This window comes from Lissotriton helveticus, chromosome 3_2, assembly GCF_964261635.1.
Source record: "Lissotriton helveticus chromosome 3_2, aLisHel1.1, whole genome shotgun sequence".
Taxonomy (NCBI): Eukaryota; Metazoa; Chordata; class Amphibia; order Caudata; family Salamandridae; genus Lissotriton; species Lissotriton helveticus.
The window spans coordinates 127,928,944-127,950,924 of NC_136062.1; the positions used below are offsets into that span (position 1 = coordinate 127,928,944).

At 50.9% G+C, this 21,981-nt stretch overlaps 1 protein-coding gene across 1 annotated transcript in view; it reads left to right on the plus strand.

Moving 5' to 3' along the window:
• MTMR10 (myotubularin related protein 10) overlaps positions 1-21,981 on the plus strand; it is a 434,430-nt gene that overhangs the window by 290,760 nt on the left and 121,689 nt on the right. The window contains exon 12 of the mRNA XM_078684918.1: positions 13,910-13,980. Within this exon, the coding sequence (XP_078541044.1) occupies positions 13,910-13,980 (71 nt within the window). The remainder of the gene's footprint in view (positions 1-13,909; positions 13,981-21,981) is intronic.

A 21,981-nucleotide genomic window follows, 5' to 3' on the forward strand; every position in this document is an offset into this window, starting at 1 on the left:
GGTGCGGCCATCAAGACTAGTCTGTCTTCGAAGTGCATGGCTGCCCCCAGAAGCATGCGTGGATATGGGGTAAATGGTGTGATTATGGCCTGTCGTTTTGAAATGGTATTGTAGTTTGTCTCATGTATCCAAACCCACAACAATGTCACTCATGTATTTTCCTTGTATTTTCAACTGTGTGATAAACTGCCGCACCGGTTGGTTAGAAAAAAACTCCTCTTTCCACTGCATCCATGGAATAGGGAGATCACCTTTAGTTTGTAAGAACTTAGCTGAGAGAACAAACTGCATAGCGTGTGTTTAGTATTAAAACACAGCAACTCGCTTAAAAATGTCTGAAAACACCTTTGACATTAAAGTAACCGGTGCACTTAACTTGGAATTGATGTTGACTGAATACTTTTTTATGCTAACTCTTGAATTAAGATACACATAGCAGAAAAGCAATACCAAAACTATAGTACTAACCAATGAGAATTTTTTATCCAAATAAACAGTACTTTGATCGGAACGGATGAAACGATCGTCGTAACTCCTGAAAAGGAATTTGCAGGCACCACCAATACTCGCCGGTGACCATCCTCAATCTAAAATGGCCTTCACGTAGCTTTTTACAGAGGACTTCAAAAACAAACACCTTCCAACGGGTTGCTTGTAATGAAGGAAATGCTTGAAACCAATCCAAAGCTAAATCCTGTTTTAAATTTCACAAATACACACCGCTATCCATAAGCACTATATATCCACAGATAATTCAGTATCCAACCACGAGGTAATCCAGGAAATCACAGGAATGAGCTTTTTAGTGTCAAAGTATGTTTATTAAGTTTTGAAACAGAAGAAACAGGCATGGCATGGCAATAGACAATCAGCAGGCAAGGAAGGCAAGCGAGACAGACAAACACGTCTTCTCTTAGAAGCATTAAGTGAGCAGGGTGAACATGCCCAGATGGCGAGGCGCTGCCCGGAGGTCGAGAAGAGCCCCTAAGTGGAGCAGCAATCAAAAAGGCCAGCCTTAAAAAACACAACCCCCCCCCCAACATCCAACTCAAACACCCTCCCCCCGCCCCTACCAGTACGCCATTCTTCCGTAGTGATCGTGTGCGTTATAGTCAGTCCAAGTGTATCAGGGTGCCTTCGGTCGCTCGTGGTCCACCATGCACTCCGTAAGGCGTAGGATGCGAAGGTACTTTGGGCAAGTGATTTCATGGAATTCCCTGGAGAGTAACGTCAGGAGCGGTTGCCAAGTGGTTCGGAATGAGTCAGGCGTGTGAGTGAGCGTGGCCGGAATCCGTTCCATGCCTAACGTGAACCACAACTTATGCAACCAGCCTGTGTGGGTGGGAGAGGTGGTGGAGCCCCAGAGCGACAGGATGTGTTGGGACGCCGCCTGCATAGCGATGCCCATCTGTTTGCCGCGAGCTGATCTCAAGGGGAACATAAGCGCATTAGGGAGCCCTAGGATTGTGTAAGCTGGGAAGCGTGGGATTTCAGTGTCGAATGTGGAATCAATGTCGTCCAAGACGGCCTTCCAATATTCCTGCAGGGCGGGACATTCCCATAGGAGGTGAGTCAGCGTGCCCCGGCTGCCACAGCCCCTCCAACACAGCGCACTTCGGGTAGGGTTACCCTGGTTGAGTCTCGCTGGGGTTAGGTGCCAATAGATCGCCAGTTTTATCGCCGATTCCCTAGCTTTGGTATTGCGGGTGGTGTGGGCGGCTCTATAGTGTATGTGGTCCCATTCTAATGAGGAAAGAGTTCTCCCGAGTTCGGTTTCCCATCGTCGCTGGCCAGCAGTTTTAGCAGGGTCGGCAGCAGGGGTGAGCATCCGATAAAGGTCTGAGACAAGATGTTTATCTGAGTCTTTGGACACAAGCCAGCGTTCGAACGGCGTCATTTGCCGGCCGACCAAGGGGACAACTTCTGGGTGCAAGAGCCAGTGGCGAATTTGGAAATATTGAAACATGCGTAGTTTATCCACCCCGTAGGCCTGCGAAACGTCAGCGAGAGAGAGAAAACCCTCCAGATCAAAGAGGTGGCCGGCCGATCGGCAAGGCGTATCACGCCACTGCAGGAAAGCTCGAGCGTCCGTGCCAGGTGGGAATGCGGGATTATCAAAGAGAGGGGTAAGTGGAGACGGGAAGGTCGTGAGGCCCCGTTTGACCGCCACCATGTCCCAGGTTGCCATAGTGGTCCGAGTGATAGGGGAGCGGAGGAGATAGCGCGGTCTGTGCTGGCGAGCAAGAAATGGTACCTTCCACAAAGAGGTCTGAGCCATTGCCCTATCCTGAAAAAGCCATCTTTTCTCTGACTCGGGTCGGTACCATTCCACCAGGTATCGAATTTGCGAGGCTTGGAAATATTGCAATAGATTCGGGATCCCAAGGCCGCCCTCGTCCACGGTCCTGTGCGCTACTCGTCTATGTAGTCTGGCGCGTTTCTTCTCCCACACAAATTGGTGAATGTCGTGTTGGAGGTCAGCTAGCATTCCCGGAGGCGGGGATACCGGGATGGTCTGAAAAATGTACAATATCTTGGGTAGGACCGACATCTTCACCGCCGCGATCCTGCCAAGCAGGGAGAGGGGTTGCTTCGACCAGCGCGTGAAGTCGGCCCGGATCTGGGATGTTAAAGTAGAATAATTATGATTGACCGTCGAGATCGTGGAAGAGGTCAGGGTGATCCCCAGGTACGGAAGCCGAGCAGTGGATCGTAATTTGCAGCCGAAGGTAGGCGGCGGGCTGTTGGGAAGGGCATGGCTTCCCAGGGGCAGGATCAAGGATTTCCCCTGGTTAACTTTGAAACCGGACACCGCACCGAATTGCTCCAACTCCGCCAGGAACGCCGGTATGGAGCTGGACGGACGGTCCAATGCGGCGATTATGTCGTCCGCGTACAATCCCACCACGTGGGGTTCGTTGCCGAAAGACATCCCTGTAATGTGAGGGTTGTCCCGTATCTTTTGCGCCAAGGGTTCCACGTACAGGGCGAATAATAGGGGCGAGAGAGGGCACCCTTGGCGGGTACCCCTCTGTATCTCGAAGGGTTCTTATTTGAGGCCACCCAACCGGACACGGGCCAAGGGACGGTGATAGCAGCTCGCGATCCAGGCCTGAAACCGGTCGCCCAGGCGGTAGCGTCGTAGCACAGCCCGCAGGTAGGTCCAGTCGACACGGTCGAAAGCCTTCTCTGCATCGATGGCTAGTAGGGCAGAATCCGATACCTGAAAGTGAGCCTTGTCCACGAGATGCAGGAGCCTTTTTGTGTTGTCGCTGCACTGGCGATTCGGGACAAAGCCCGATTGGTCCGGTTCGAGGATGCCCAGGAGGCATGGACCTAAACGAGCCGCAAGCACCCCCGTAAACAGCTTCAGATCCAGATTGAGCAGGGAGATGGGGCGGAACGCGGAGCAATGCGTCGGGGGTTTGCCCGACTTAGGCAGGACCACGATATCAGCTGCCAGCATATCGGGTGGGATGGAACTCAGGCCTTCAAAGGAGTTAAACAGCCTGGCGAGGATAGGCGCCAGGACCTGGCCGAAGGACTTATAAAAGCCCGCCGAGAAGCCGTCAGGGCCCGGGGATTTAAGCGGGCGAAGGCGCGCAATAGCAGCGAGGATCTCGTCGGCACAGATAGGGGCATCTAGGGCTTCCGTGCTCGCCGGGCATAGCGGCGTGATATCAGCAGATTGCAGATATGTATCTATGTCTGCCGGTGACGCCCTGTCCGCGCTGTACAGAGAGGCGTAGAAGGACCGAAAGGCTGAAGCAATCTGTACGTCCTCCGTAACAGCGTCGCCGGCGTCGTCCAGTAGTGTCGTGATTTTGGAGCGTTGAAGTTTGGCTTTCAAGGCGCTGGCCAGAAGCCGGCCGGTACGGTTGCCCCCCAAGTAATATGTGTGGCGAAGGCGGAGAGCGGCAAATTCCGCTCTGTCGGTGTCGAGGCTGGCTAATTGAGCCCGGGCGGCTTTAAGTTGGCGCCAAATTCTTGGGGCGCCTGTGCGGCTGTGCGCTCTCTCCAACTCCGCGACCTTGTCGGAGAGGTCATCTCTCTTCTCCCTGCGAAGTTTAGCGTCCGCGGCCGATATTGCTATCAGCTCCCCCCGGACGACAGCTTTCAAGGCCCCCCACAAGGACGACACCGATACATCAGGGGTGTCGTTGGTGGCCAAATAATCTGATATGCATTTATGAAGCTGGTGGGCTACCGCCGGCTTCTGCAGGAGGGTTTCATTAAGCCTCCACGACCCCGGGGTGCGTGGCGACCTGGGCACGTTGAGTGACAGTTCCAATGCCGCATGGTCGGAGAGGGCTGCCGGGACAATTGACGCTGTGGCGATGTGAGGAATGAGGCCTGATGATCCCAGGAAGTGGTCTATGCGCGCGTAAGTGTGGTGTACGTGTGAGTAAAATGTGTACTGCGTTGTGAGGGGGTGTGTATGCCTCCAAAGGTCCGAGATGTCTCTATCATGCAGCCAGGTAACGCCTTTTTGCGAAAGTGCCCCGGTGTCTCCGTAGCGGTGCCCCGATCTATCCCTGTCGGTATCCATGACGAGGTTGATGTCCCCCCCGAGTAGCATGTGGGTGTGAGGAGCTTGAAGCGCTTCAGAGATCGCGGAAATTAAGAAGGGCTCTTGACCTGTGTTGGGGGAGTAGATGGAGCCTATTGTGTATGCAGTGTCGCCTATTAGGAAAGTGTGGGCTAGAAGGCGTCCTTTGATTTCCCCTATCTTGGCCCCCACCTTGCCCTTGAAGCGCCGTGATATGAGGATAGCCACCCCGGCTTTCTTAGATGGGAGAGAGGAGAAGAATTGCTGCGGGAAGGCGCGGGAGCGCAACCGATGCCAATCTTTAGCCAAGAGGTGGGTTTCCTGTAGTAAGCAGATGTCGGCTTCAGAGTTCTCCAAGTAAGAGATGATAGCTCTACGCTTTATCGGATTGTTGAGGCCCTTGACGTTAAGAGACAGGATTTTAATCGGATCAGGCATCACCACGGCACAAGGGAACAAGCTGGATTATGAGTGCAAGGCGCTGCGCAGCGGCGCAAAACATAGGGAGCCCGTGGTGTGTGTAAAGGCCCCATGGCGTACTGGATCCCTCCCACAACTCCCTCCCCCCCTCGGCCACCCTAACCCCAACAGAGTGGACCCTCCCAACCCCCTCCAAGTACTGAACCCTTGTCCCCCAAACCCCCCTCCCCCTCCCAGAACAACCCCCCCAACAACAACTGGTAAAAGTCTCGGGCCTAGTCGTGCAGGGCACAGGTCCGCAGAAAGTCAAAGAAAGGGGTACCATGGCTGCAGCCCAATTGGCGGCTCCCCGGCCCAACCCCCAGTTAAGCTACGTGCGAGTGAAAGCGCACCCCCGACAAGGTCAAAGTTCTACAGATCGGGTGCTGTGTTATCCGCCACTTCCTGTACTGCAGCTTCACGTTCCTGGGCGACCGTGAGTGGGTCCGGTTTTGGGATGGGTCTCGGCGTCCTCCTCCTGCGAACTGTCTGCCAGCCGTCTCTTGTAGGGCGAGACGGGTCGTCCTGTGACCGGGACGGAGAGGCGTCTCTGGAGTTGGAACCTTCCGGCATGTCTATCCCTAGGAGGGAACAGGCGTCACGGAGTGATCTGAGTTGATGAAGGGAGCCGTTCCATTTGAAGATCAGGCGGAACGGGTGACCCCAGGAGTAGGGTATCTCGGCATCTCGCAGGAAGTTCGTCACAGGCCGGAAGGACTTACGCTTTTGTAAGGTGATGTTAGAGAGGTCCTGAAAGAGGGCTACAGGGTCATCTCGAAACCTAATGGGCTGTGCTTTCCTGGCTTCTCTAAGGATGCGTTCCTTCAGAGGGAAGTCCGGGAGGAACGCCAGAATGTCCGGAGGTGGTGCAGGTGCTCTGCGTGCCATGCCTACCCTGTGAGCCCGGTCGATTCGGATTTCAAAGTCGCTCGGCTCACCCAGGATGTCCCTGAATAGGTCTTGGAGATAGCTGGTCACATTGTCTTTTTCAGCCTTCAACGGAACACCCCTGACCCGTATGTTATTCCGCCTGGAGCGGTTCTCTAAGTCTTCAGAGTGCGACTGTAAATCCACCTGTTGATCCTGAAGTCGCAGGATTTCCTGCTGGAGTCTCTCCACCTCCCCGCTGCGGGATTGATCAGCGTCCTCCAGAGAGGCAACCCGCTCACCCAGACCATCAATGTCACGACGGAGTTCGCGCTGTTCCCCGGCAATGTCCTGTTTCAAAGTCTGGAAGTCCTCTCGCAATGTGTTGAAAAGGGAGGCTAGGAAGGCCTTCGTGATGGGAGCGGAGTCCTCGTCCGGTGTCTGAGGGCTCGTGGGGGGCTTCGGGGACGGCTGTGGCTGGGTCTTATCTCCCTTCGCCGCTGCCTTATGCATGAGATCCACAACATTCCGGCCACCTTTGCGAGTAGATTGCGTCATGATGCCCCAAGCAGGGTGAGGGGCTCGGCCAGCGGGCGTCGTCGGGGCCGCCGAGTGATCGCCCAGCCACCGAAGCGAGGCCAACCGTGAGGGTCAGCGGGTGATGCGGAGCCGGCCCTGGGTAATGCGAGAGGGCAGGCGCGGAGATTCAGCAGGGGGGTCCGCGGGCTGGTCCGGGGGCCGCTGTCCGTCGCGGGGGAGTCGCAAGGGCGGCGCTCAGAGTGCGTAGTAGCCAGTGAGAGATTGATGGTAGGGGTAACCAGAATGTCCGGGTTAGGGCAATGCACTACGCCAAGCGGGGTTATATGTGGCTGGAGGAAGAGCAGTACGGGCCCAGGGGGAGCGTCTAGGCGTTAGGCAGGAGAACTGAGCCCCGGCATTAGCAAGAAGAGAGTCTTGTGAGTCTCGTGAGCCGGATGTCGCAGAGGGATCCACGGACTGCGCGGGGGTCCCGGTGGATGGTGGGCAGCAGGTAGCCGGCAGGCAGCTGGAGTCAACGGCCCCTTCCAACAAGTCCGCGTCCCCGACCACAGCAGCCGAGGGCCACCACACAGGAAATGCAGGGTCCGGGGGAGGGGAAGGCTGGCAGTCCAGGTCGCAGTGCGCAGCTCACCTTATGCCTCCCGTCCAGAGGGTCGTTGCCAACATGGGAAGATGCAGCTGGGTGGTGTCTCACGTCGTCGGAGTGCTCCTCCACCGGTAGGCCAGGGGGCGGGGAGGCCGCAGGGCGCAGGCGGCGGGCCGATGTCTCCTCGTGTGATGACCGCAGCAGATGGCGCGGTGGATGGTGGGCCCTCCGGCCGTCCAGCAGGCCCACGCCTGGCAGCTATTGGAAGGGCCCAAGCAAGTAGGCCCCCGCACAGGTGGGACCCCCCCGCTGGAGGTCTGAGGCGTGAGATGGGCACCGGTGGGTCGTAGGGGCGGCGGGTCCGGTCCTGTGGCACCACCCGGTAGGCCCACGCCGAGACCTAAAGTGTTCGAAAGGCTGGTGCTGCCTCGTTGAGTGACCGCCGTGTGTGGCGCAATGGGCTGTGACTCTTCCGGTCGCCCAGCAGGCCCGCGCCGGGGCGAGGGAGATCAGAGTCCTCGTAGGCTTCGGAGAGGCCGGGGGGGGGTAGGCCGCAGCACAGGTGGGTCCCCCCGCCGGAGGTCAGAGGTGCGAGGGGGTCCGGAGATCCGTGGAGGGCAGGCGACCAAAGTCCCGCCCGGTTTGTGGCTCCGGGGGGGCGGCGGGGTTGAGCCTGCGTCACCGCCCTGTAGGCCCACGCCGGGGCCTAAATTTGTAGAGGGCCGCTCAAGGCCCCGAGAGGGTGCAGCCGCCGGAGCTGGAGCGACCTCTCCGGAGGCAGCCGATGAGGTGGGGGGGGGCTGGTGGAGGAGCGCGGGGCCGGCGGCCCGTGTTCTGCGCAGCGCAAGCCCCCACAGGCCCGACAAGAAAAGGCGCGGGTGGTCGCCTGGAGGCCCACGCCGGGGCCTGAATTCGGCGGTCGGCTGGCGACTGGGCACAGGCTGTCCGGGGGCGGCCGGGAGCACCAGCCGATCGGGCTCTCCGCCGTTGGTCGCCCAGGTCGCCTCTCTGTGCTCCGCCGCTCGTAGGTGTGGAGCTTCGGTCAGCGACCGCAGCCGCCGATGCGTGGGTGTGCGGCGGAAGGGCTCTAACCTTCGTCGCCGACGCACCGGGCTTGGCAGCAACGGGAAAAGCGGGGTTCTAGCGGTCGTCGGCCCGGGAAACTCGGCTAGTGGTCCCCCAAGGGAGTGAGGTCGGCATGAGCCGAATTTGGGCAGGGGCACAAGGGGGTGGCAGCCAGGAAATCGTGCGGGAGGGACACAGGGCCGGGGAGCCTCGCAATCCGCGTCCTTTCAAGCCGCCATCTTGGCCACGCCCCCCAGGAATGAGCTTTTTAAACGTGGGTAGTTAAGGTTCCTGTGCTGCAAACGATAACAGGATACCTCAATAACTCGTCTCCATTGTTGCAAATAAACAATCCAATTAAACAGAAGTCCAGTAGTTTATTGATGGCATCACAGCAATTCGTCCGCACAGCAGGACCGCACCAGTTCAACTGCTGTGCTGCAGTATCCACAATCTCCTGAAATCCAGAATTCACTAAAAAACATAACATGGCATGTGCAGGGAATGTATGCAAATGCATGCTAATACCAAATGTTATGTTATGTTACTGAGTATTTCTAAAGCGCATGTTCACCAACCGGTCTCTTGGCGCTGGAATGCTAATACAGCCTTAGTCCCTAGTTATTGGTAAGCCTGTTTGAACAGCCAATTTTTCAGAAGTTGTCTGAATCTGGTGTAGTTTACAGTGGACCTAAGGTCCACTGGCAAAGGTGTTCCAGACTCTCGGAGCAATAACGGAGAACCAACGACCTCCTGTTCGTTGTTTTTTACACAGTTTGACCACCAAGTAATGTAGATGACTAGATCTCAGTTGTCTGGTAGGACAATACTTATTGATCCGTGACTTCATGAAGCCAGGACAGTTCAGATACAGGGCCTTAAATACCATGCAGCACACCTTGAACATGGTTCTCTGCTCAACTGGCAGCCAGTGAAGGTCCTTCATCACATAGGAGATATTGCCAAATTTGGGCTGATAGCATATCAGTAGGGCGGCCTAATTTTGAATTAGCTGGAGTCTGCACAGGATTTTAGGGAGGCCAAAGTAGAGAGAGTTGGCATAGTCAATTCTGGACATGACTAAGGCTATTATAGCCTATATCAGAGCCTCCTTGGTGAGAAATGTCCTTATCTTTTTTTATGTGCCGCAGTTGGTTAAAGCTTGTCGATGTAACGGCGCCTACTTGCTGCTTAAACGAAAGCTCCTCATCAATAATGACCCCCAGGCTTTTTACCACCTTTTTAGGGATAGGCGGAGAACCCATCTCACTAGGCAAGAGTGGTGACTATCTCCGTTTTGTCTGAGTACAATTTCAGCTGGTTACAGTTCATCCAATCCCGAATGAACTGAAGAGTATCCTGGAATTGTTGTCTAGATGTATGGCTACAGTTAATCTGGAACAGTAGTTGCATATCATCCGCGTAGTTGAAGATGTTAATATCTTTGTTCTTAATATAGCTAACCAAACTCCGGATGTAAATGTTGAAGAGGTGAGGGGATCGAGAGGATCCCTGCAGCACTCCACAATTCAGCTGTACCTCAGATGACACATAGGGGGGGTTAACCTGACTGATTAGAATCTCTCTCTCAGGAAAGAGGTAATCCAGCTCAGGGCTGAGTCTCGAAACCCTGAGGCCCCGATCCAATCAGCCAAAATAGCGTGGTCGACCGCATCAAAGGGCGCAGACGGGTCCAGTAGCACCTGGGCCTGAGAATTACCGTTCTCCACTTCCTTCTGAAAGCCATCAACAACTGACAAGATTATCACCTCTGAGGCGTCCGCTGGCCAAATTCAAATTTAATTTAATTTAAAGGAGTTTGTAAAGCGCATGGTGACGCCTCCCGGCGTGTCCCCGCGCTGTGGAGCGAGCATATTAGAAGGACAGAGAGAGCACAATCACAAAGTAAAGAGGCAAGTTTTCAACTTCTTTCTAAAAGAGGACTCATTAATCTCTAGCCTGATATCCAGAGGCAGGAGGTTCCAGTGCCTAGCCGCTAAAGTGCGGAATGATCTACCTCCCATTCTAGCTTTTTTAGGGCAGGCAGTTCTGAGCAGACCCATTCCTTTGGATCTGAGTGGTCTATTGGGTTCATACAAGGATGCCAGATCCAACATATAGGCCGGTGCTCTGTGATGGATTATCCTATGGCACCATAGCATAGCTTTAAAAACAATCCTCTTACTAATAGGTAGCCAATGGAGGGCTGCCAGAGAGGGTCGTGAGGGGGCTCTGCGGGGAAGCCTTAACACCAGGCGTGCTGCCGAATTTTGTAGAACCTGTAGTTTCTTGATGTTTTTCTCCGATGTACCCAGGAGCAGTACATTCCCGTAATCAATGCGGGAAGTTATTAATGCCTGCACCATGGTACGTCTGGAGTTAAGAGGTAACAGGTCAAGGGTGCGATTGAGCGTTTTCATCACCCCAAAGCATTTGCCTACAGTTCTCTTTATATGGCTGTCAAAGGACAGCTTGTTGTCAACCCAGACGCCTAGATTCTTAGCCTCTCGGTTAGGAGGAGGCAGAGGACCCAAGCAACTGGGCCACCATTCAGCTGTCCATTTGGCCTCATTGCCTCCAATGATGAGGACCTCCGTTTTTGTACCGTTCAGTTTTAAGCAATGCTCTGTCATCCAAGTGGCCAGCTTAGTCATGCAGGCATTAAAGTTATCAGCTTCCATGGACGGGGCTTGGGTCAGAGATATAAAAAGTTGCGTATCGTCGGCGTAAGAGACAAGCTCCACGCCGAACGATTGCACCACCTCTGCCAGGGGGGCCATGTACAGATTGAACAGGGTGGGACTCAGGGCCGAGCCCTGAGGTACCCCCTGTTCAAGCAGCACCCTGTCTGAGAGGGAAGTCCCTCTTTGGACTTGAAAGCTCCTATTGATCAAAAATGCTTTCAGCCATCCCAGTGCCTTATTAGTGACTCCAGCTTTGTTTAGACACTGTAGCAAGATGGAGTGTGCTACAGTGTCAAACGCGGCACTGAGATCGAGCATGATGAGGGCCATAGTCTTTCCCCCGTCTGCCCCCTCTCGTAAGGTTTCCGTGGCCCTCAGGAGAGCTGTCTCCGTAGAGAAACCAGATCTGAAACCCGACTGGGACTTATGGAAGACATTGTGGGCCTCAAGATGTTCCATGAGTTGATTGTTGGCAATTTTCTCAGCTAGCTTAGCCACATAAGGTAGCAAGGATATTGGCCGGAGGTTATCCATTGTGTCTTGGCTGATATTCGGCTTTTTTTTTATTGGTAACACTACTGCTTGTTTCCATTCCGTCGGCAAACAGGCAGTGAAGAAGGAGATCTGCAGTAGGTGTCTGAAGTGAGGTTCTAATGCAGGGAAAGCTTCAGCTAAGATTTTAGGAGGCGCCGGGTCTCGGGGAGACCCCGATTTGATTTTATTGCACAATTTAGACAGGACTTCATAAGGGGGAACTTCAAAAGATTTTAGGCACTCAGGTGTATTTACACGGTTGTCATTTTCAGTAAAGTCCGTGGCCGGCTCTGGCTGATTGGAGAAACTAGTATAGATTTTATTAATTTTGCCCGAAAAGTATTGTGCAATTTTATTACAAGATTCCACAGAATCATTTTGGGCGGAGGAAGTCACATCCACTATAGATATTTCTTTATATATCTGAAACAGTTCCCTAGAGGAGTTGCCTGCTTCCATGATACGAGTATGATAGTGTTCTGCCTTGGCCATACGTACTGATTTATAGTATTCTCTCTGTGCTGCTTTATACTGCATTTTAGTATCTGCACAGAAGTTCTGGCGCCAAATGCAACAAGATGCTGCCTTACATTTTTTCAAAAGTTGTTACTAATGAGAATTAACAGATGAATAGAAGACATTTGCATTCTAATTTGCCTGTATGCCGGATGGTGCAGTAAACTGAGCACTATAGACCAAAGCTTTAGAATTCGTATTCTAATGGTCATATTTCTATATTAAAAAGGATCAGGCTGCTCTTAATATCTAAAGGCTTTATTAGGGTCTTACATGTCAGCATTTAGAAATGATGTGGCCAACATGAGGAAAACATAGTTTGACCCCCTATATAACCTATTTGATTGGAACATTACTTAAAAAGGATTTCACAGACATTTTGCCCTCACATCTTAGCAGACGTATAGGCAGATTCAGCTAATTACATTCGAAGACCTGATTCCTTTCTTTGATACTGTTGTCCTTATAGTTACCCAGTCCCTAGTAGCAAAGGTATTTGACTCACAACTGAGACAAAGGGAATTGATTATTCCAAAGACTATATTTACTTTTAAGAAACAATGCTTATTTTTACAGGAAATAGATTCAATTAGTTGAGGAATGTCATGATTTACCAAATTGTATTGTAATCCTCCATGATCGCCACAAAAACTCAATTGTTATACCTTGAAACGCTTGCTAGTAACTGTGGTAAAGAAGACATGCTGGTCAAGGGGCAATATAAAACCTGTTGTGTAGTAGAAGTGCGGTATTAGCAGCTTTAAATGGTGTGAAAATCGGCGTTGTTCATTCATAAAAGTCCTCTTCCCAACTGACGATTTCTAATGAGTCTACTCGATTTACCAAACAAAACAGCATACTTTTTTTCATTAAATATCAAGTTATGGTAAAAAAGCTTTGGTACAATAAATAGCATATAGCAGTGATTTAACAATTATTTCTGCATTAAATTGACCACTAACAATTCCCTGGCTGCCTTTCATTAAAAATGTTCATCTGGTCGTTCTATACGAAAGCTAGTATGTAAAGAATCTCCAGTACACATACATGCTACATTACTGATGAACAAATCTTACATAGCCGAATAGTGATGAATGGAAAATATGACACTCAGTGGTAGACAGCCATACCCCAATTTAGTTTAACCCCACAGGAAGAACACTTCATTGACAATTCTGAATCTTAGCAACATAATGGCACAATGAAATAGAAATTTGATGAGGTCACAATTCTGTAGATGTGGTATAAGGATGAAGGAAACAATAACACTTATTTCAGATTATTCGAAAATGCATGCCTAATGTAGGATAATGAGCTAGGTTAAGAGATTCTAGAGAATTGCGATGTCTTTTTGAGACATGACCAGTATTCAATGACTGATTAATGAATGAAGCATGAAGACTAGAAGGGAAATTTTATGTGAGCTTAATAAAAGCGATTGATATCTGTTAATTTTGTCAAATTAATAATTGCTTGTTCGTAACGTGATTTAGTACCTTTCTATTGATTTTTCTGTTAATAATAAAACGTCTTCTGTCTTTGTTAATTCAGTGGTATGCTGCTTTAGATTGACCCATAAGGGCGAACACTTTTATTTATGAAACTCTCATTTACCAGTTGTGCAAACAAATGAATGCTTCAGATCATTTAGAAGTTCAGTTTTCTTATAAGCACGTATTCTCATTCCTGCCTGATACCTCGTGACTGTAGATTGGGAGAATAGCTATGCTGCAGCTTTGGATGTTGCATATGTTCGTACCAATTTAGACTTATCCCCCCACTACCGAATATTAAAGCAGATGAATTGATGCAAGATACCAGCTGTTAAAATTAGGTTACATTTTCTTCTCCAGCATTTGATGTTCCCGATATTCATTTTCTGCATCCTCGTGCAGGGAATTACCATACTGATGATGTAAGTAATTTGAAAGGCTGCGACTCTGTGATGCGTAATAACTCTGGATTAGAAAGAGCCCCATGCACCTTGCTATTCTGAAACCTAAACTGTTGGTTCACTATATAAGGAACAATAATTGTTCATTCCAGTTCGTTTTATGTTTAATACGGTTGTTAATTGGGGGTGTTTAAACGAATTATCTCGTTTTTAAGGACATTCCTGAGACATTCTGCTGAGCTTGTGTACATGCTGGAGAATAAACATCTTTCAGTCGTTCTCCAAGGTGAGTCTATTTACTTTTCTGATTGTTTGGTTTGTTCGTTTCTTTAGATGAAGGAAGAATACCCATCGGGTGTGTGCCTGTGTTTACCTGTTGGGCTCCCTTTATTTCACGAAAACCGTTGTTTCAAAAATCATTAAGGAGATTATGTTGTACTCGTGACTTTCCATTATTCATGGCAGCATTACAGTGAATTATGGGTTTTATCTGTGGGAGACCTCGTCCATTTGATTTCTATGCCAGATGGTTTCCAAACAAGACTGTGAATTTAGATAATGAAAACCATACTGCTAAGCTGCACCATTGTCCTTTGTTTCATCAGAATCTTCTCTATTGAAGGGTAAGAAAATATTAACATTCTACTTGCAGTCTTCTCTATGTTTTGCCATAGCTTCAACAAGCATTCAGTAACCTTAAGACATTTCAGAGTGAGGCGTTTTGCCAATAGGAACTTGAGTATAAACATTGTGCTGCAGCAGTGGTTCACCACGGACTCAATTTCAAATAAGTGCTAATTGCTAAGTCAATTAAATCACTTAATGCGATACATGTAAGGAGAAGATAATTTCTCTAGCCTAGATAATTCAGCTGAAAGAACTTTATAGTCCATAAACAATGACATCAAACATTCAATAAAGAGAAACAAACTGTTTAGTGCTTAGTGCAAGTAAGTGAGAGGGATAAGGGTATGTGTTTTTTAGCCACAGGGATCACACAAAGAACAAGAGAAATATAGCACATGTATATATGAGAATCTTATGGGTTGGATCTGTTAATTCACGGTCCAATTTTCCACCAATTAAGTGAAAGCCGTCTAGTAGAAGACCTTTAGTTGGGTAAGTCTGTGTGTCGTTTTTGCTGACAGGAAAATTGGCTGGCCTCTTTCGAATTGTTGGTGTTATTAGGACAAATGAGGGATACTTGTAAACGGCCAAGACTCAAAAAGATGGTATTGATTGAAACCTAAAAAATACAGTAATAGTATGTGCTGGCTTAGTGATATGAAAGTAGAAGGTCGACACCAACGTGAAGGAAACACAAACATATTTAACAGGTCTGAGAATGACGAATGGGTGAAATAGCTCTCTGGTAACAATTTCAAGTGATACAGAGCCCCTTACTGCAAAGTTAGTCTTTTACAGTAGGGCACTGAGAGAGGGTTTGTCATGTCTACTCTGGTACTCTGTTAGATACCATGCAGCCAGTACCGGTCTAAAACCTTTAGCAAAGTGTGATAGCAATCTACTGTTAGAGGCTTGTTGGTTTTTACAAATGCAGTTCACAATAAATGAGTCAAACTGCTTTTGTCATACCTTTTCATAATAAACATCCTTGATCTATGGAATCTAGCATGACATTTCCTAGCTCAACCATCAGAACTATATGTGTTATTACTGACTTGTCACTATAACCAACAAAGGCATACTGTACTGACTGTAAGCTTTCCCACTGGGCAACCATCAGTCATACAGTCACACAATTACAAATACATGCAAAATTACAGTTGGCAAAATACTACCACTTTCAGGAGGGCTTAAGAAGGATTCTCATGGTGCACATCTCCTATACCCAGGGTTTGCTAGAGATGGTAAACAATACCAAAATACTTCCCAATTTCGGTAATCTGTGAAATTTCATACAAAATCTGCAGGCTTTAATACAAAGTCATAAGAATCCACCCTTAAATTAATTTATATTAACATATGCTTTTCATAGTAAATAGTTTAGGCCTATTTCCTTTTTTGTAACGGGTTTTAATAAACAGATCAGCCCTTTAGCCATGGTCATTGGCTTGCCACTACAACAAACTCAAGCCTGCTATATTGAGTGCAAGCTTTGCCACTAACCAAAAAGTGCAAGACAAGTACTCTTTGTAGTGGAAGCGCACACCTCTTGTAGGGGGTTTCAATACGGACCTAGGAATCGCACACGCTCGTGCGTGTGCTTTTCCTTTTGCCCCACGCTTTTGGCCTTTGTGTTCGTCTTTTTATGAAAAACAGCACACAATTGGCCAAAGGCGGGCGCATTGCTCCACCCTTTGGTCTATTGGTGTCTATTACGCGCACCGCTGCCATGTGGTTTCAATTCTCGTGCCCAGATACAAGCGCGATATTTGAAACCACATGTCTCGCTGTGGCTGGTTTCATTTTTGGATCCATTTCACAGGGAAGCAACTAAATGAAAGAACCGCTGATGTCTTGTTGTTAATTTACCCGTGCTGCCCACTGCTTTTCATAAAAAAAAAAAATTTAAGTTAACTTCGATCACAGAATGAGTATCAGACTCCCCTCTTTGTGGCTTTGCACTTTGTGACTCCCCAGTCTTCTGCTCCCAGTTTGTGTGATCCCAGAGTATATTTTTTCCACGTCCAGTATTGCCTGAAACCATGCCATACAGTGTTGTTGATTAAAGATTTCCCTGCGTACCTTATTGCATAAATCTGATGGCTGCTGTGCCCGTGTAATTCGATGGCTTCTGTGCCTGTAGACGTTTATGCTTCGTGTGCACTTGCTACTACTTGGTATTTACTCTTGATGAGTTTGAATGCCCCGCCTTCTTTAGAAACAAACATACCTCACTCGTTCGGTAAACGAGAATAGTTTACAAAATGTGTATTTCCACCGTGTTTGGACTGGGTGCTTCAGCCAGCTAATTGTACTTGAGTGCTGTTTCCCGAAGGTCTTGACACTTATAAGGGTCGGTGAGAAGGTAGGGAGCCAGAAGTGGTTGTGTGCCTTCAATTAATTGTGATGTATTGACAGCAGACACATTTAGTCTCTCCTTTTGTCTGTACTTTTCAATCAATCAATCATTTGTAAGGCGCACTACATACCCGCGAGGGTCTCAAGGAGCTTGGGGGTGGGGGGGCTAATGATCGAACAGCCAGATCTTGAGTATCCTCCTGAAGGTCAGCAGGTCTTGGGTCTGTCGTAGGCTCAGTGGTAGGGTGTTCCATGTCTTGCCGGCGAGGTGGGAGAAGGATCTCCCACAGGTGGTTGTTCTTTGGATGCGCAGGACGGTGGCGAGTGAGAGGTCGGCCGAGGGTAGCTGGAGGTTGTGGATGTAGAAGGAGAGCCGTCTGTTGAGGTAGGCTGGGCCGGTCTTGTGGAGTGCCTAGTGTGCGTTGATGAGGAGCTTGAAGGATATCTTCTTGTTGATTGGGCACCAGTGCAGATTTCTCAGTTGTGCGGAGGCGTTTTGGATGCGTTGTAGTCGTTTCATGAGCTTGGTCGGGGCTCCCGCTTAGAGGGCGTTTCCGTAGCCGAGTCTGCTGCTGACGAGGGCCTGGGTGACACTTTATTGTATCTGTCGGGATCCATCTGTAGATCTTGCGGAGGGTTTTGAAGCAGGAGGAGGAGACAGCGTTCACTTGCTTGGTCATTGAGAGCGTTGAGTCGAGGATGATTCCCAGGTTACGTGCGTGGTCGGTGGGTGTCGGGGCTGCCCCCAGTGCCGTCGGCCACCAGGAGTCGTCCCAAGCTGAAGGATTGGAGCCGAGGATGAGGACGTCCGTCTTGTCCGAGTTCAGCTTCAGACGGCTGGTCTTCATCCAGTCGGCGACGGCCTTCATTCCTTCATGGAGGTTGGCTTTGGCGGTGATAAGGTCCTTGGTGAGGGAGAGGATCAGCTGAGTGTCGTCGGCGTAGGAGATTATGTTGAGGTCGTGCTGTCGGGCTACGTGTGCGAGCGGGACCATGTAAATGTTGAACAGTGTCGGGCTGAGGGAGGATCCCTGGGGTACTCCGCAGATGATCTCGGAGGCTTTGGAACGGAATGGGTGGAGGCGGACGGTCTGGGGTCTGCTGGAGAGGAAAGAGGTGGTCCAATCAAGAGCCTGGTCTCGGAACCCTGCGGCGTGGAGGCGTGCTCGTAGTGTGCCGGGGCAGACGGTGTCGAAGGCGGCAGAGAGGTCTAGGAGGATGAGTGCTGCAGTCTCGCTGTTGACCAGCAGGGTCCTGATGTCATCGGTGGTGGCGATGAGGGCAGTCTCTGTGCTGTGGTTGCTGCGGAACCCTGACTGGGAAGGGTCCAGGATTCTGTTTTCTTCGAGGTATCGGGTTAGCTGTCTGTTGGCGGTTTTCTCGATGACCTTGGCAGGGAAGGGGAGCAGAGAGATGGGCCGGAAGTTGAGGTCTCTTGGGTCTTCCTTAGGTTTTTTGAGTAGGTCGCGGTCTCGAGGTAGAGATTGATGATGTTGCGCAGGTGGGGTGCGATGGAGCTGCTTGCTCTGTTGAAGATGTGGTGCGAGAATGGGTCTGACAGAGAGCCGTAGTAGATTGTGCTCATGGTCTTGATGGTGTCATCGATGCTCACGCTGGCCCAGGCTAGCAGGGGGTCGTGGTCGATGGTGTGCGGAGGGTCTGTTGTGTTGCTGTCTGTTGGGGCTTTCTGCGTGTTGAAGCTGTTGTGGATGTCTGCTATCTTGAGGTGGAAGAAGGTGGCGAGGGAGTCGTACTGGGCTTGCGACGGCGGGATGTCATTGGTGTTGGAGCTGGGGTTGGAGAGTTCCTTCAAGATGTTGAAGAGATCCTTGCTATTGTGTGCGTTGTTGTCGAGGCGGTCTTTGAAGGAGGTCCTCTTGGCCGCTCTTATGTGGTGGTAGTGGTTGCGGATGGCGTCCTTGAGTGCTGCATGGCTGTCCGGAGTTTGTTCACTGTGCCATTTCTTCTCTAGTTTCTGGCAGGTTTGCTTGGAGGCTAGGAGTTCTGGGGTGAACCAGCTGGCCCTCTTGCTGGTGTCTCTGTGGGGGGTATCTTCAGCGGGCGAGGGTGTTGGAGCAGTCCTCGATCCAGCGTCTAAGGCTGTGGGCAGCGTCGTCGGTGTTTGAGGGTTCGGTGGGTGGGCTGAGAGCGAGGTTTGCGTGTAGTTGGTCTTTCTGTGATTTTGCTCCAGCAGCGGCGGGGGATCTGTTGGGTGCGGTGGTGTGTGGTGGGCTTCTGGAAGGCGAAGTGGATGCAGCGGTGGTCGGTTCAGAGGAGTTTGGTGGTGTGGCTGACAGAGACGTACAGGCTTGAGGAGAAGACTGGACTGAGCGTGTGCCCGGCAGGGTGGGTGGGCGTTGTGAAGAGTTGCTTCAGTCCGAGGTTGGCGAGGTTATCGATCAGGGTTGTGGAGTTGTTGTCGATGTTGTTCTCAAGGTGAAAGTTCAGGTCTCCGAGGAGGATATAGTCGGTGGAGGTCAGCACGTGCGTGCTGATCAAGTCAGCGATGGAGGCGCTGAACTGGGGGCCGGTAGACGAGGGTGCCTCTGTGGGTGGAGTTAGGGTCCGTGTGGAGCGCGTCGTCGGTGCTAGTCGAGACCCTGATGCTGTTCTTGTGGACGATGGCGATTCTCTGCGGGTAATCTTGTAGCTGTCTGGGATCGCTATGACTATGGCGGGTGCGGAGGAGTCGTTAAACCAGGTCTCTGTCAGGAAGGCGACGTCCGGGGATGTTGTGTCGAGCAGGTCCCAGAGCTCGACGGCATGCTTGCGTGCGGAGCGGATGTTCAGTAGTATGCATCGCAGGTGGTTGGGGTCTTTCTTGGCGGGTGGTTAGTCAGCTCTGAGGCAGGTGTAGCTGCTGTTCCGGCAGGTAAAGGGGCCGTGTGTGCGTTTCAGGGCCGCCTTGATGCAGGTCTGGCTCTGTCCGGAGTTGAAAGTGTGCAGAGTGCTGGCGTCGTAGTGGCGGCGATTGTCGTGTTGGGTGGGGGGGCCTGGGGTTCTGACGCTGGGCGCGGTCCAGGCTCGGACGGCACAGACGGGCTTGCCTTAGGCACGCTTTTGGCGCGCCAGCTGCGCTGGTGCGCAGCCGCCGGCATATATATGGGGAGGTGGGAGGGAGGAGCAGCTGGGAGGCGGGGGCAGCGAATGGACAGTGGGCCGTCAGGGGGGTGGGCCGTAGGGGACGCAGCAGCGAGGACGGTGAGGGACAACGAAGGTAATAGAAGGAAAAAGGGGCACAAAATCGAGGGGAAAACGAGTGGCACAGAAGGCAAAAGGGCACAAAAAACGAGTGGAACAGAGGGGAGAAGGGCACAAACGAGTGGAACGGAATGTGAAAGGGGCACAAAAACAAGGGGAAAACGAGTGGCATAGAGGGCAGAAGGGCACAAAAAATGAGTGGAACAGAGGGCAGAAGGGCACAAAAAACGAGTGGAACAGAAGGCAAAAGGGGCACAAAAATAAAGGGGATAACGAGTGGTGCAGAAGGGCACAAAAAACAAGTGGAACAGAAGGCAAAAGGGGCACAAAAACGAGGGTATAACGGTTGGAACAGAGGGCAGAAGGGCACAAAAAATGAGTGGAAGAGAAGGCAAAAAGGGCACTAAAACGAGGGAAAAAACGAGTGGCACAGAAGGCAGACGGGCACAAACGAGTGGAACAGAAGGCAAATGGGGCACAAAAACGAGGGGAAAACGAGTCGCACAGAAGGCAGAAGGGCACAAAAAACGAGTGGAACAGAAGGCAAAAGGGGCACAAAAAAGAGGGAAAAACGAGTGGCACAGAAATACAGGAAAAACGAGTGGCACAGAGGCCAAATACAGAACACAGAAATACAGGGGCAGCTAAGAACAGAAGGCAGAATGGGCAGAGAGGCACGGGGGCAGCGAGGGGAACAGAGGGAAGAAAAAGGGGCACGGACCACATACAGGCAGCGGGGAAAGACCGACAACAGCAGTCACAGACACAACAATTAAAATACAGGCAATACAATAAAATCAATAAAACAGAGGATGAACAAACCTACAACTGGCCACCTGGGATGAGGCGCAGGTGTTAGCCTGCGGGTGGTGTAGGGCCTCGAACTTCCTCAGGAGCGGCAGCTTGGGCAGGGAGACACAGGCGGTGCTGTGCAGAGGGGGAGCGACCTACCTGGTGGGGTCAAGGGTCGCTCTTTGGGGTGCTCTATGATACAGACAGACTTTACAACTCTCACCCCCCATTCTGCGCTTTTCTATGGTGCTGGGAAACGGTCTGTCACCACCACACACCACCTCCATGGTCTGCACCCCTCAACTCCATGTGTTATCGAATTTAAAGAGAAATGAAGCAGCAGCGTTTGCTCCTTCCCTCGACTGGACAGGTTTCCACAGCAATCCCCCTTAGGGCTGCACAGTGAAATCATCTTTCCAAACAGGTTTGCTCCCTGGTTCATTGTGCAGATAAAAGGCCCTGGGGGAGGGAGGCGCAGAGGGCTCTTCACCATACCCACACCGAGGTAGACGCACGGAGCTTTAGGCGCAACGCACATTGTAATTGTATAACTTAATTATTTAGATTACTTTTCCCTGTACTCTTTCCCAACACCCTTTATTCTGCAGCCACACCACAGGCCCGCTCAACTCGAGAATAGAGATTAGATTGCAGGTAACTTCAAGCGCCTCGAAGCCGCCGTGTTTTCAGTCTTGGGGCCCTTCCCTGCTCGAGCTTATCTGCGCGGGGGCCGACGCAGGAGGAGTGCTATGGTTCTGAAAATCTGGACCCTGTTGTCATCCCGATGTCGAGGTCCAATACCCGTTTCACAAAATATCAACGTACCGTGACGAATTTGGTGTCAGCGAACCGATAATGATTAGGGCATCATTCCCATGCATTTGCGTCATAATCGAGGGTCGCCAACACCCCCAAATCATAGTTTCTGTCCAAACCCCTTAGACTACATTTTGTGAACGGCATCCATCTTACGTCTTGCCCTCATGATAAGTCAATTAAAGGTCGAGCTTGATCTAAAAGGACTCGTCCTCCTTCCCTGACTTCCCCCTGACCTGTCCCAACTGACTCCATTGCCTTTAGCCAAACCTGTTTGGGCAGCCCCTCGCCCAGTGGCCAAGTGCGATAGCATCGATACATAACATTCCTCAAACCATTCACTACATACAAACCATGCTTTCTACAAACACACACCTGTCCTGTTCCCCGTTTATGGCCAGTTTTATGACTAGGAGGTGCCTTCCTTTATTGGGGGTTTCATCGATATCTGATGGGAGTTCCGGGCTTGGCTGAGTAATCTATCACGCATTGG